The sequence below is a fragment of the Lingula anatina genome, chromosome 4 (assembly GCF_051362555.1).
Source record: "Lingula anatina isolate TDL-2025a chromosome 4, LinAna3.0, whole genome shotgun sequence".
In the NCBI taxonomy this organism is placed as follows: domain Eukaryota; kingdom Metazoa; phylum Brachiopoda; class Lingulata; order Lingulida; family Lingulidae; genus Lingula; species Lingula anatina.
In genome coordinates this window covers 5368117-5383332 of record NC_141770.1, presented here as the reverse complement: position 1 = coordinate 5383332, position 15216 = coordinate 5368117, and the positions used below count along the sequence as shown (strand labels likewise).

Below are 15216 nucleotides of genomic sequence, written 5' to 3'. Positions count from 1 at the left end.
GGCACTTTCTAAGTGTAATCTTGAACTCTGATGGGCCTGAAGCCTTATGCTTTTACTTTCATCGGTGTTACCTGTTGTGCATAATTAAAATTTAATGTTGACTGTGCAGTTAAACATAATGTATTATTTCATCAGATGGGTAGTCTCTGATTTTGTGCATTATTGTTTTGTGCTTTTCTTAAGGTGTGACTTATGGGCCTGAAGACCTTTGAGAGTGTCAGTCTGTAAATTTCCCTTGGGTATCACTAGGCTAAGTACAGAGTTATAAAGTCATTTGCCTAATTAATCGGCCATTAAATGAGATTACATAAAGCACACTTGTTGATATTTCCCTGTAACCTCCCAAAGGTTAAGCTCTCTGCTAGATTACAGTGTCCATAATATGGAAGCAGTGATAATTATGCAGGTAAATTTCGTTTAATATTGCAAATAAGTTTTTAATATATATACATATATGAAACTCAAAGATTAAAAGTTTGAATAGCAGCTTCATTGGAATTATATTTACCTCCGCCAAGGAGGTTATGTTTTTACCCCTGTTTGTCTGTTTGTCTGTTATCAACATAACTCAAAAAGTTATGGACCGATTTCGGTGAAATTTTCAGGAACTGTCAGAAGTGGGTCAAAGGGGAGATGATTAGTTTTTGGGGGTGGTCCAGATCAGTAATCAATCAATAATAAATTATAATCAAAAATTGCTGCCGTGGCAGAGGTCTGCACTCTTGGAGTGCTTTTCTAGTTTTGTTATGTTTTCCTTTTTAATTTTTTCTCAAACACTGGCATTTGTGACTTTTCACTCCCATTCGCCTGAGGCTCTGCACATTTTCTGTATTTCCACATAAGCAGTTGTATTGGTTTTTATGTCTTTAAACATTACGTAATATTATTTTATGCATTGTCATCATTTTTCAAATTTTGGGACTTTCATCATGTGAATTTGAACACTCATGGTCCTGAAACTGTAATCTTATTGAAGGGGTGGATTGAGACCATCCTCTGGGTCTTCCGGAAGACAGTCAGGTTTTTAAGTTAATATTGACCGGTATCTATTTTTTTTCTGTTGGAAGACCATCAAAATGGAGGATGGATCGACATAGATACTTAAGAATACTGTCAGAAAATATCTCTGGATCTGCTCCTGTTATTGACCATGTTACCTGTTGTGCATGATTAAAATTCAGTGTTGACTGACAGTGCTATTATAAGCATTATTTATTATTGCATCAAAATTGACAAAATGACACTAGTGGGCTTGATTTGGTCTTAAAGTGCAATATAAGATCACAAATAGTCTTATGTGATCTTAAACCATGAATAAAACCATTTCTGCACTGATAGCAAATTAAGTTGTCTCCCCTTACACATTCTCCTATTGTGAGCAGGGATGCCCTCTTTTGTGTGGAGAGGTATCTCCCACTGTGAGGGGAGGAAACTACTTGACCACTTAAGTAGATGTTAGATCATTTGTGATCTTAAAAGCAGATTCAGTCCATTTTAAGACTACTGCTGTAATGATTAAGACCGTGTTAGATTATTTGTGATCTTAAATTGCACTTTAAGACCAAATCTAGCCCACTAGTGTGACCTATTTTGCATCTTTATTTTCTGTTTTTGTATGTACATTTGACAGCTTTGCTGCCTTGTTTACTCTTTGCAAGGAGAAATTGACTAGCTTTGATGTTTACCTTTTGGGCTTTATAATGATATTCAAACATCTGGTTTTAATGGACTTTTATAACTTTCATTATTTGTTTTCTGATTTCTTTTTAAATTCAGGAACGATATATTGATTAATATTTTTATTTTTTAGTTTTTGTCAGCGCTGGGAACTGTTGTCAAGGTGGAGTTGTTTGGAAGTGAAGGGGGCTGGTTACAGCATGTACGGTCTCCTGACACCACCGACACAGAAAACTTGGCAATAACTTACAAAGGTGAGAATTCAGTCATAATATTGAGTAACAAGTTTGACAACTTCCAATCCAAAGTTACATTACTATATTTTTGTTTTTTACTGCAAACTTGCTAAGTGACTTTGTTTGGTAGAGATCCTTTTGAAAATCAGCATGATATTGCCATGTTTTTACAAAAATTACTGTTTGCTGTTATATGCCTGTTAACATTAGCAGTGCTAAGTAGTGCATGGTAACGATATTATTCTCTGTATTAGTGTCTGTATATTTGCCAGCTTTTTTTATATCCATACAGATTGTGTCTGTACATTTAGCCAACACCTGCATCTGTCCTAGGCTACATATAGTCACTTTATCCAATACAGAATCAAAATTTTTTAACGTTGTGTTTGGGGAAGGGTGCAATATTGCATTCAGCATATATCACACATATATTCACACATATTATATCACACTTTCATTCAAATTTAACATATTTTTGTTGTCTTCATGCCTTTTCTCAAGTAAAAAAAGCAATGAATTACAGCTTTTTACACAAAACACTGTACTAAGAGTGGAAGGCCACCGTGTATGTTAAGGTTTTCTACTACTCTCCCTACCACATGTTCATTCCTGATTGACAGAGAAAATAGAACCACTGATTTCAACCAAGTTTAAAAAGACAAAAGTTTTATTAGTTACTAAAAATGTCTTCATGCATTTTGCCCTTATATATCTTGCAGTGCTGTGACTTATTAATTTTATCAAAAGATAAACTTATTTTGCTTCAGGGTACTGGGAGTAACCATTTCTAGTTACCTGACTTCTTGAAAAATTTGTTTCTGATGAACAATGTGTATTCTTCCTGAACAAGGCCATTTTAGCTTTATAATTTAGTTGTTATATTTGTTGTCTAGAAGTTAGTGTTGGTTTGGTGTATGTCTCACTCTCTTGTGAAATTTTTGTTGTAAGCTTGCTCATGGCTTAATCATTAAATATTGCATTTTATTAGAACTTAATGCTTTCTTTTCTCTCACTTTGGCCTTTATTCTTTGTTATAGACTGTAGACTGAGCTACATTTGTTTGGTACTAGTGTTCATTTATTGATGTGATATCTTGGATGTCTAGTTATCTACAGATGTTCGATGTGTCTGTACATGACCTAGTGCGTCTGTATATGTCTACATCAAGTGTGTCCTTATATGTCCACAGACCTAGTGTGTCTGTATATGTCCACAATACCTAGTGTGTCTGTATATGTCCACATTACCTACTGTGTCTGTATATGTCCACATTACCTACTGTGTCTGTATATGTCCACATTACCTAGTGTGTCTGTACATGTCCACATCGCCTAGTGTGTCTGTATATGTCCACATTACCTAGTGTGTCTGTACATGTCCACATTACCTAGTGTGTCTGTATATGTCCACATTACCTAGTGTGTCTGTATATGTGCACATAACCTACTGTGTCTGTATATGTCCACATTACCTAGTGTGTCTGTATATGACCACATAACCTAGTGTGTCTGTATATGTCCACATCGCCTAGTGTGTCTGTATATGTCCACATTACCTAGTGTGTCTGTATATGTCCACAATACCTAGACTCCATTCACATGAAAAATCTATTTTCTAAAAATCTATTTTCTATTCGTGGTATCTTGTGATCACTCCGAGCGCAGCTGAGAATTAATTACAGCTTTGGAAGTAACCGGCTCATGCTGCCAGTAATTACGCCACGGGGTATTCAGTGCACAGAACGTGATCACAAGATACCGCGAATAGAAAATAGATTTTTAGAAAATAGACTTGTCATGTGAACGGAGCTCTAGTGTGTCTGTATATGTTCACATTACCTATTGTGTTTGTTGCTGCTGCCATAGTCATCTGACACAATTCTTAACTCCACTGCCAAATTTTATATTTTACTTTTAATTCACTGGTATGTGAAGTTTCATTTGGTAAAATCGCAGACTTAGTTTGAAAACCATTTTTATGGAAGTTACTTTTGCCCTGTAAGTACCAAAACATTTTATTTACTTAAAGTTATTAGGAAGCTACATTGATAAAAAGATGGGTTGAGTGCAAATAAAGGCATGGTGAACATTTTACGGCTATTTGTAATCTTATCCATCTAATCCAAAATGTTTTTTTCATAATGTTAAATTTGTACCAGGATGATGTTTGATTTTATTAAGGGTTACTTGAACTTTCTTTTTCCAATTTGGTGACTGACTTGAATATTTGTGTCACTTACAAGCAATATGCATTCCTTCTCACCAGGCCAGTTTTCGATGATTAATTTAGTTAGTAATAAGTGTTATGTCATAAAATGAAGGACGATGTTTTTTTCACATTCAATTTCTGTTGTTAGTTTGCACAAAGTTTACTTATGTAGGATAATACCAGTGTTATATAAACTGTGAGCTAGCACATAGTTTACTTATGTAGGATAATGGCAGTGTTATGTACCCTTTCCCTTTGGGAATGGTATTTAAAACCACCACTAGAGGGACGCCTAGGCTGCGGGCTCGGGATTGGTCAGCCAGCTCACGTGGCGCATTCAAAATAATTGGCAGTTAGAGCCTGGCAGCCGTTAAAGCTGGACAGCGTGTAAGGGCGCTCGAGCCCATTTTGCTTCAATTAAAAGCGGCTTAAGCATAAGCGTAGAAGATTTTTTGTTCTTTTCTCCCTGACAATGGCTGAAGAATTCCAGTCTTGGGTGGAGGCTAACGAGCTCTCGGAAGACACGGTAGAAATCTTAAAGGATGCAGGATTCTTCTCACTCAGGAGTTGCAAGAAACTCACAGAGCCACTCATTCAAAGACATTTCAGTAAATCTCTACCGCTGGCTCAGATCCTCCTTCTCCAAGATGCGGTGCTTACCCTACAACAAAAACATAGTGCTCAGCCACAGAACAACCAGAGTCCAGCTACGTCTAACAGTGTGTCTGCTGCAACCTCTACTCCCGAAACTGGAGACAAGAAAACCCAAGACGAGGCCCCAGCCATCTTGCCAGGGACATCCGGGACCCCTAATATGGCGGCCCCCAGCGCGCAAACTGAAACAGGAAACACCGGGGACCTCGATTACACCAGGTTATGCCAACTACTAGACATTGGGAACGGGAATGGGAATCAACCAAACAGAGTTCATCAGAGAGAGCACGACGGTAAGGGGATTTTTGATCCTTTTTCAACTCCTGATAGACAAAGAAAACTTAACAAGCATCGCGACATACGTAGCTATGTAATGTTTGCAGACAAATTTGAAGCGAAAAGTGACACACCAGTCCGTATTGGCGATTTACAACTTTCCCTCTCCGACAGAAAACTTCCCCTGGAGCGCATTTCCCCACTGCAATACACAGAAGCGTCGATGAAAATATTAAGGGAAATGGTGGCCGACGACGGCGCGGACATTCAAACAGTCATGGACTACACCAGCTACGTGACAAAGGTGGCATGCATGGGTCAATCTTTTAATTGGCAATCAGTCTTACGCTTCGACGCAGAGTATAGGAAATCTCAGAGCGAGATGGGATTTCCATGGGGAACCGACAGCCCCTTTCTCATGCAGGTGTTGTTAAAACCGAATTCAACCCAACCAACAACCAGAGGGAAACAAACAAAATTGGACACAGCGACGGGTCGACCCATTTGTATGAAATTTAACGGTCGCCAGGGCTGCTCTTTCCCGAACTGCCGTTATGCTCACGCGTGTGTAGCCTGTTCCAGTACTACTCATGGGGAATACACGCACAAGCAGCAAGGGACCAGTCCCACAGCAAGAAATCCTTCGCATTGACAAACGCACGCCGCAAAAGAATCTCCGCTGCACAAAAACATTGAAAAATGGGAAAAGGAACTACAAGGAGATACAGACTATGATTTTATAATTAATGGTATTCGGGAGGGCTTCCGAATAGTCGACGATTTAGATCTGGATCGCATCACGAGAACTGAAGTAGAAAACAGTAGATCCGCCACTTGCGAAGCTTTCAAGCATAAAGTTGAGACTCAAATAAAAACAGAAATAGAGGAGGGTCACTATATTGAACCAGAACTCCAGCCTACGATAATTAGTGCAATTTCCGCAGTGCCAAAACCTGACGGCGGCATCCGTCTTATTCATGATTACAGCAGACCTGAAGGGGCAGCAGTAAACGATTACGCAACAAAACAAACATTTCGATACGAGACTATACGGTCGGCACTGGATAAGATTAAACCAGGATATTTTCTCAGCAAAGTTGACCTCCACTCAGCATATAGAACTGTCGCGTTACACCCTTCCCAGTTAACCCTTACTGGGCTTAAATGGAACTTTGCTGGTTCAACTGAGCCAAGGACTTTAGTGGACACGAGACTCCCATTCGGGGCCCGCAAAAGCCCCGAAATTTTTCACCGGTTAACACAAGCGGTAAAGCGGATGATGGAGAAACGAGGCTTCCACGTCGTAGTTTATTTAGATGACTTTTTGGTTATAGGAGAGACATTTGAACGATGCAAGCAGGCTTATAGCACATTAATCAATCTTTTAAGACTCCTGGGTTTTGGCATCAACTGGAAAAAAGTCTGTGACCCAACGACTCGCCTAACGTTTCTAGGCATCGTCATAGATACTGTTGAAGGCGTACTCTCTTTAGAGGAACAAAAAGTTCGCGACTTACTCCGCTTGATCCAAACATTTCAAAGCCGCGTGCGCGCCAGCAGACGTCAGCTTGAATCCCTGGCCGGGAAGTTAGTCTGGGCATCGAACGTCATCCCATGGGGTAGAACACACGTGCGAAATATATTTAACTCCATAGCTTCACTGAAAAGAGCCAGTCATAAGTGCAAGCTAAACCCATTACGTAAAGACCTCCTTTGGTGGAGCAAGTGGCTCATCACGGGAAACAATACAAAACTCATATGGGACGCGCGACCGATTCAACAGGTGTATACCGACTCCAGCATCACAGCAGGTGGAGCGTTCTACTGCGGAGATTGGTTTTACACTAACTGGATACAGGACGCTCCTCACCAGTTAGGGGGTGAACACATTAATGTCAAGGAATTAGCATCCATCGTCCTGGCTGCGTACAGGTGGTCCCCGCTGTGGAAGGCACAACGCGTCATTGTTTACACTGATAGTGAAGTGGCAATGAACATTTTAAACAAAGGGGCTTCGCCAAACACCGCCTGCAACAACCTTCTTAAGGAATTATCTCTCCTAGCGCTGAAATATGACTTTTCAATTTATGCGATCCATATCGCCGGGGAAGAAAATAAAATGGCCGATTCCGTGTCACGAATGCATGAGCCAGAACATTGCTCTCTTTTCCTCGAATTAGTCCATCACTGGTATTTAAGCTTACACAGACAGCCGCCAGTGTATTTTCTGCAAGACCATATGACTAATTCCTCTTTTTCTTTTCTTTATCCCAGGCTCCGATAGACTGAGACAACAACTAGATAATGAAGTGAACTTCTGGAGAGCTCAACTTTTCTCGCCCTCTACTAAATCAACTTATAGATCACATCTAAGAGCTTATATCAAGTTCTGTGAGGAAATTAACTGTAAACCGATTCCTATATCCCCCACCAACATCTGCAGATACGCCGCTTACCGGGCACGATCGTGCGCTTTCTCATCTCTTCGGCAGTACCTAAATATCGTCCGGATCATCCACACGGATTTCGGACTTCCTAACCCTCTGTGTTCGTGGGAGCTGAAGACGACTCTAGGTGGTATAAAGAGACACAAAGGAGATCCGGGCTCTCAGAAAGCACCCATCCTACCACCACAGCTTTTAAACCTACGATCATTCCTCAACCTGAACGATTTAGAACAAGCACAGACGTGGGCAGCTTGTCTGATCGCTTTCTTTGGAATGCTCAGAGTTAGCAATATTACGGCCCGGTCTCAGACAGATAGCGGCCTATCTATATGTCGCCGCGACTTGACATTTACAATTTTGCACCCTAAGAGTAACCAAATCGAAAAACAATCAGTACGGCCAGAGAACCCATATCGTTACACTCCCCTTTCGTCACGGCAGCCCTTTATGCCCCACAACAGCGCTGACAAATTTTCTGAAGATGTCCATGGACGTCCCGGAATCTGCGCCGCTCCTTGCCACTTCTTACAACGGAGAGACCACTCTCCTCACATCGGCAGGCTTTCGTCAAAAACTTGCACGGTCACTTCGAGGGATCGGACTTTCCACCGCGACGTACAATACTCACAGTCTCCGCAGGGGAGGAGCTACGTGGCTTCTTTCTATCGGTACTCCTTTAGCGATGGTGAAGGCCATGGGAGACTGGTCTAGTGACGCGGTATTCCAATACATCAAACCCTCGGCGGATATGAAATACGATGTAATGGTGGGAGCGCTGAAGAAAGTTTGAACTTATAGTTAAATTATGAAAAACTTAAAGTAGTGGACTGGAAATTAACAACTTGTGACTGCCCCCAAAGACGAGGTCCACTGTTATATGTCTAGATGGCAGTTTTTAAGTGCAATTACGTCTATTTTCATTTTCACTCACCTACTCATACTCTGGGTTGGGAATTTTGAACAGCTGCAATTAGTAATATTGCTACCTGTATCTAAGGGTTGCAACTCATTAACATACGGGTTGATGTACTGTGTTGAAGTAGTTAACGTTTACTGTAGTTATGTAATTTTATGTAAACTTTTATGTAGTTTAATAAACTTTTAAGCCCGATAGTGGTTCTGGTTTTAAGTACCCTTTCCCTTTGGGAATGGTATTTAAAACCACCACTAGAGGGACGCCTAGGCTGCGGGCTCGGGATTGGTCAGCCAGCTCACGTGGCGCATTCAAAATAATTGGCAGTTAGAGCCTGGCAGCCGTTAAAGCTGGACAGCGTGTAAGGGCGCTCGAGCCCATTTTGCTTCAATTAAAAGCGGCTTAAGCATAAGCGTAGAAGATTTTCCCACCCTCCCGTCCCTCATATGGGCGGAAGGCGCATCTTACATTTGCATTGTACACATTTTGCGTACATGATCTTCATTTAATTTTTAAACATTTGCGCTTAGTAAATGGGAATTTTGAACAGCTGCAATTAGTAATATTGCTACCTGTATCTAAGGGTTGCAACTCATTAACATACGGGTTGATGTACTGTGTTGAAGTAGTTAACGTTTACTGTAGTTATGTAATTTTATGTAAACTTTTATGTAGTTTAATAAACTTTTAAGCCCGATAGTGGTTCTGGTTTTAAATGAACTGTTAAGGTCAGTGGATAAGGTTAACTTAAAGATGCATTTGAAGTCAACCTCTACAGCCTATCTTGCACTGTGCCACCATGCAGGCATATCTTAAACTAGTTTCACACTTGTATAAAATCTGTGTAAAAAAATTAACAAAATATAATCATTTTTTTATCTGTAATTGATCAGTAATTCCTTTTGGGGGCATTAATGATAGCTTTAACCTGTTTTTTCATGATGAATTCCTTTAAGTCAAATTTATGAATACCACTAATGTGAATGCTTCTTTAGAGAGGGATAAGCTGGGACTACATAACTTGGAACACAAATATTTCATAAAAAATGTTTTGGTTTTACTCAACTGGAGATAGGGTTGACCCAGAAACTGAACTGAACAACTTTGGAGGACAGGGAGTAGAGAAATGTATAATAAATGCACATAGAATAGTTTTGTTGCCCATCACGGTTTTGCCATAAGCTTTATTTTACCTCTATTTTACATTTGTTTTATTACAGAAAAGTACCAGAAGAATATAATTCACATTCATCAGTAGTTCTAGTTTGTCCATGTCCTGGTCTCATCTGATACAATCCAGGCTGAACTGATGCCAGCAGCCTGAAGATTGATAAAGCTTCTATTGAATTCCACATGTATGAATTGTTCATAATTCACATTTTGGGCCTCATGTCTTGTTATTTTCTATTGATATATTTATATACAGATTATGAAGATGAAGGACATTTGGTTGATAAGTGTGTTGAGAACAGGATGCTAACATGAGAGAGATTTGGTCAATTAGTTGAATGTGAAAAAACAAGAGCAGTTTCTGATTTCAACTGCTACAATGCTTTTTTGCTTATGTGTATGTATAATAGTGTTTAGTTTTTTCTTCGTTTTATTTAGTAATTAGAATTGCAACTAATAATGAAATAATTAAGAACAAAAAAAAAAAAAAAAAAAAAAAAAAAACCCAAGAATAACAATCTTTTATTAGTAATAGTCATAGATGGCCTGCTAGAATTATCAGAGAAATAAAGTTTTGAGGCAAATGTTTAATTTGAAAGTATATCATAATTGATGTAATTATGGTTGTTATCTTCTCATATGATAGGTAGGGTTTGATGGGGGAATTTCCTTAATATAGGAAAAATTGTTGATAACTTTTTTTAGGTCAAATGTACTCAGAATATTGATATTGTGTTTAAAGAAATCTTACATATTATCTCATACTTTTCAAGCTTATGTGGAAAAAAAGCTCCATTCTAGCATATATTTTATATCTAAAAAGGTCATCATGAAAGAATGACTAGGGATATATATATATATAAAGTTGCTCCTGATCTATTTGTTGTGATATGCAATTAAATTTAAGTTGACATTTTCCCAGGTAGTGGTAAGGAATTGAGTAGGGAGTAGACTCAAACCATAGAGATTATACTACTGCAAAATATGTTATATGTGAGGGTGCATTTTATAATTTACTGCATAGGGTTATATCAATAGCGTCAACAGGATTTCCTTAGTCTTCAACTTTTATTGCCAGGATTACAGTTTGGCTTTGCCTGTTCATAGATAACAGTGTTATACTGGTTAATGCTAAAACAACAGATAATACCGTTCCTTATCAGCAAAAGCCAGGCAAAAAAAAGTGGAAATGCTTTGTCTGACTAATTAAAGTATGGGTGACATTAAGATCAGTGACATTTCCTGAACTTTTGTCAGGGTTTTATTTCCTGGGCGGCATTTGCCAAAACATAAGATAATCTTTGAGATATCTTATCGGCAGCAAGGCTTTATTGCAGGGACAGTCACTTTGAGGGCAGTTGAGTGGGTTTGATGGTGGGGCAGGGAACTGGGATGGCCTTGGATAAAAGTTTATATATGCTTTGTATACGCTATTTAATCCTTTTTTTTCCATAAAGACATCATTGTCTCATTTTTGCTGCAGATTATACCAGTCAGGCAAAAGAAAAAATAACAACAATTGATTTTAGTGCAAGAGATTTTCTTTGTACTAATGAAGGCATAAGGATTAAAATATAGACATGGAATCCTCAATCCTCCTTTCATATTTTGGTTACTATATTAAATTCATTTAGATTTTTTTCTCTAATTAAGATATACTGTTAGTCTCCAACTTGTATTTAACCATTTGTTGTCAGTGTGAGCTACTTCTGACATGACTTCATTTGTAATGTAACATTGTACTTGTTATGTACAGACACAGCATGTCTGTACATATAGCCATCATCTGCGTCATTGCTGTCATCTTCGCCCTGCACTTTCACTGATAACACAATGAGTGGAAAACCATTTTACCTCTTTTCTTTAAACTTGCAGAACTGATAAATATTCAGAAAATGTGGGTTGAGTTCGAAACTCGGCTTGATCAAACCATTTATCTGAAAGCTATGCTCCTTTATTGTTCTTTTCACATTTCTGACAAAACTGACAGCCATGTTGTCTTGATCCTTTTCAGTGTTACAGGAGTGATCAATATCACTAGAATACTGGTCAAATTTGAAAATTCAGCTTAATTGAACCGCTGTTTTATAATTTTTGTCAGCAATGTTTTGAAAATGCTAAATATCTCCCAAACCAAGGGAATTATGGGAAAAGCTAGTATAAAGTTTGACTCTAAAGCCATATGTGAAGGTTTTAATTGACCTTAGACCTATATTTCAAGGTCAAATGGGCCAAAATATTGTCAAAATTTTAATTTTCTTTGGAAATTAGTTGTTTGTGCCAATTTGCTTTGATATTATAGTGAGAAGTTACTCTTGGGGTCTTCCAGCAGAGATATGCCCATAGTTACAATTGAACTTGGATAGGAAGTCTAATATTGACAATCTTAATGTGAATTGCATTTGACCTTTGACCTATTTTCCAACATGAAATGCACTTTGCAAATTTCCGGCCCATATATCTCCCAAAATGGCAGAGATACACCCATATTTACTATTGTACTTGGATAGCAATTCATGCATTGACAATCTTAATATGATTTAATTTGAATTTGAACTTTGACCTACTTTTCACCATGAACTGAACTTGGCAAATTTTCTGACCCTTTAATCGCCAAAACTACCTACATTTAGCATTGAACTTGAGTATTAAATAATAAATTGGGCATCTTAATATGACCTCGCATTTGGCATTTGACTTACACCCCATTCTCATAGATTAGATCGACCTACATTGGATCGACCTAACTCCCTGGGGGTTCACGCTAAATAGCTGTCAGCCGGGCGGACACGAAAGTTAATTACCCCTTATAGCTTGTAGTAGGCGGGGACGGACACTTAAGGCGGATTATCTGACAGTAATCTAGTGAGACTCCCCGCGGTGATAGATCGATCTAAAAGTTGTGAGAACAGAACCTTAAAGGTACATACGAACCGAGTATTGGTGGAGTGTGGATTCCGAGTAACACATGTAAACCACTTCTACTAGATTCTTATATGACTCAAATAAATTCGACATGCCAAGGGATAAACTGAATAGATCACTCGATCAGCCATAAAAGACCTTTAGACTGCTCCTTTCTTTAAATTTATGGTTGTAAATTTAACCTACTTCCGTGACCTACTTTCCTGCCCCATTGACATACAGCTTAGAATGCCAGCAGAAAAATCTGTTCAAACATCATTTTCGGGTAAAATTAAACAATGCCTTTTGGTAATTCTCTTAGTTATACTATTTGAAACTATATGCTGGCATTTGGTTGGTTTTTGTGACAAAAAATTGACTTTGTATGCATCTTTAATTTTCAACATTAATTGCCCTTTGCATATTTACTGGCCCATATTTCTCTACAACTAAAGAAGATACTTCCATAGCTCCCATTTAATCTTGTTAAAATTTGGTGTTGATTTCTGTGTTAAGCATCATATGAAATTACATCAAATTGACAAAATAACCTATTCAGTGTATCATTATTTGCTTTTTGGTCCTTACATTTTACAACTTTGCTGTTTGTTTTATTTTGTATAGAAACGTTACCCTTTTGTCTCAATGCAATTAAATTATATTATGGGGAAAGAGCATATAGGCAATTTCATGTTTTGTCAGGCTGCTATGATACACTCAACCAAATGAATGACAGATTGGTGAAAGATGATATGAATTTTAATTTTCAGGCTATCATAATTAACTCAGTTGTATGAATGCTATGTTGATGAAAGGTGATGTCTTATTATTGTTTTAAAATGGGATGATGAAGAAGTCAGGAGATGTGTTTATTCTGATTTGATTAGAAGTGGAACTACTTTAGAGACAGCTTGTACACTCATAATTAGGGAGCAACAGACTTCACTTTATTTGATAAAGTCTGCATAGATATTGTACCTTATGATATAAATCTTCCAATTTTTGATGAACCCAAAAGCAATCAGTTGTAGGTAAAAATGCTGCAACTCTAATAGTAATTTGATCACACTGCATATTACACCCTTCCTTATGCCAGCATCAAACGTGTCAAGTAAAGTCTTAAAAACAGCTCATTTTGAACATGATACTGAAAGAAGACAAGTCTTAGAAGAAATCCTTAAATACTTAGTAACTTGCCAAAAAAATTCTTATAGATAGATAATAGATGCAGAATGAACTGATTTGATTTTTTAGTCCAACAACGGGTTGTGCTGTCCCTGAGAGGGGGGGGGGAACTGATTCTTAATTCTTACACCCCATTCTCATAGATTAGATCGACCTACATTGGATCGACCTAACTCCCTGGGAGTTCACGCTAAATAGCTGTCAGCCGGGCGGACACGAAAGTTAATTACCCCTTAAAGCTTGTAGTAGGCGGGGACGGACACTTAAGGGGGATTATCTGACAGTAATCTAGTGAGACTCCCCGCGGTGATAGATCGATCTAAAAGTTGTGAGAACAGAGCCTTAAAAAATTAAATGGTAATTTCTGCTATCTTTTATACCATTAGGGTGAAGGATTTTTGGTACTGATAGAATTATAATCAGACTAGTGCATGGGCACCTTGGGGGCTGTCCCTTAGGGAGGCAGTGGGAGTTGATTTTTCTAGATTTTTTTCATAATGCTAACTGCTAAATTCTAGATTAGAGAGTGAATGAAGTTGAAACTTTGGATATTTCCAGACCTACTATAAAGGGTGTGCATGGGCAGAGTGGGATTTAGTTTGCCAAGGGGTTGTGCTGTCCCTGGGGGTGGATGATTCTGAATACTTTATTATTTCATTATTTGGTTTTCATTTAATTTCTATGGTTATTGTGGAATAAAAAAATGAGAAGCACAAAACTTGCTGCTAAATTTAAATCCAAGTTGTCACATATTCCTGAAAAAACAGAGTGCATTGCAGCAGTGTGTGTTAAACATCAGTTATGTGAGGCAACTAAGATGTTGAATTAAGTGTGCTATAATTTGCAAGTCCTTGCCCTGTGAGCAATTACTTTTTGCTGTTTATTATTTGTGTGCATAACTGAGGTGTTATGTGTAATTTGTCTAAGATAGCTTCTTCCTCTTTGTTAAATTTGAGTAGTAATTTTATGAAGGGTACTGGATTTTTCACATGTAACATTTCAAATTAGAATCGTGGATGAAATAAACTTTTAATCTAATCTTTATCTTGAATATATCAAGTATACATATCTGATTCTAATCGATGTCTGATGCTGAAAATTGCTTTTGAATTAAAGTTACAGATGTATAGTTTTGTGTGTGCAACATATAGAAGATGAGAAAGATAGCTGTGGACCATTGAATGCATTTATACTTTATTCTTGCATGCAGTGTATGAAAATGAAATTGAACTTTCCTTGTGATGGAGAAACTTTTCATTTATTAGTAGATAGCTAATTGACATGACTTATCACCCTGATCCCTATCTCTGCAAAGCCAGACATAATTAGTCTGATACTGTGGAGGGAGCAATAATTCTGATGCAATATTTTGATGTCATTCCATTTAAGTAGTAAATTTTCAACTTTTTATATTGTGTCCCAGTGCTAATCCATAAAATGCAATAAATAAAATTGTACTTAGATTGAGAAAAGGCCAGAGGGTGACAGTGTTAGGCTACTTCTCATAGTGGCCAGGCAGAAGGAATGAAATGTGGCATCATGATTA

The 15216-nt window shown here is 38.0% G+C and overlaps 2 protein-coding genes across 5 annotated transcripts in view; both read left to right on the top strand.

Annotated features, from left to right (window-relative positions):
• LOC106158288 (uncharacterized) overlaps positions 1 to 15216 on the top strand; it is a 56801-nt gene that overhangs the window by 29512 nt on the left and 12073 nt on the right. For all 4 annotated transcript variants that reach the window (XM_087012256.1, XM_013534212.2, XM_087012257.1 and 1 more), the window contains one exon: positions 1811 to 1931. In XM_087012256.1, coding sequence (XP_086868382.1) covers positions 1811 to 1931 — 121 coding nt within the window. The remainder of the gene's footprint in view (positions 1 to 1810; positions 1932 to 15216) is intronic.
• On the top strand, positions 4366 to 8209 carry LOC106163260 (uncharacterized). The gene is made up of 2 exons (XM_087010510.1): positions 4366 to 5068; positions 7326 to 8209. Exons 1-2 carry the CDS (start codon positions 4594 to 4596, stop codon positions 8207 to 8209), a joined length of 1359 nt encoding a protein of 452 aa, XP_086866636.1. The 5' UTR covers positions 4366 to 4593.

Coding starts and splice junctions, on each gene's coding strand:
- LOC106163260 (XM_087010510.1), top strand. CDS start 4,594: ATGGCTGAAGAATTCCAGTCTTGGGTGGAGGCTAACGAGCTCTCGGAA. Junction 5,069..7,325: donor TCATCAGAGAGAGCACGACG/GTAAGGGGATTT, acceptor TCTTTATCCCAG/GCTCCGATAGACTGAGACAA.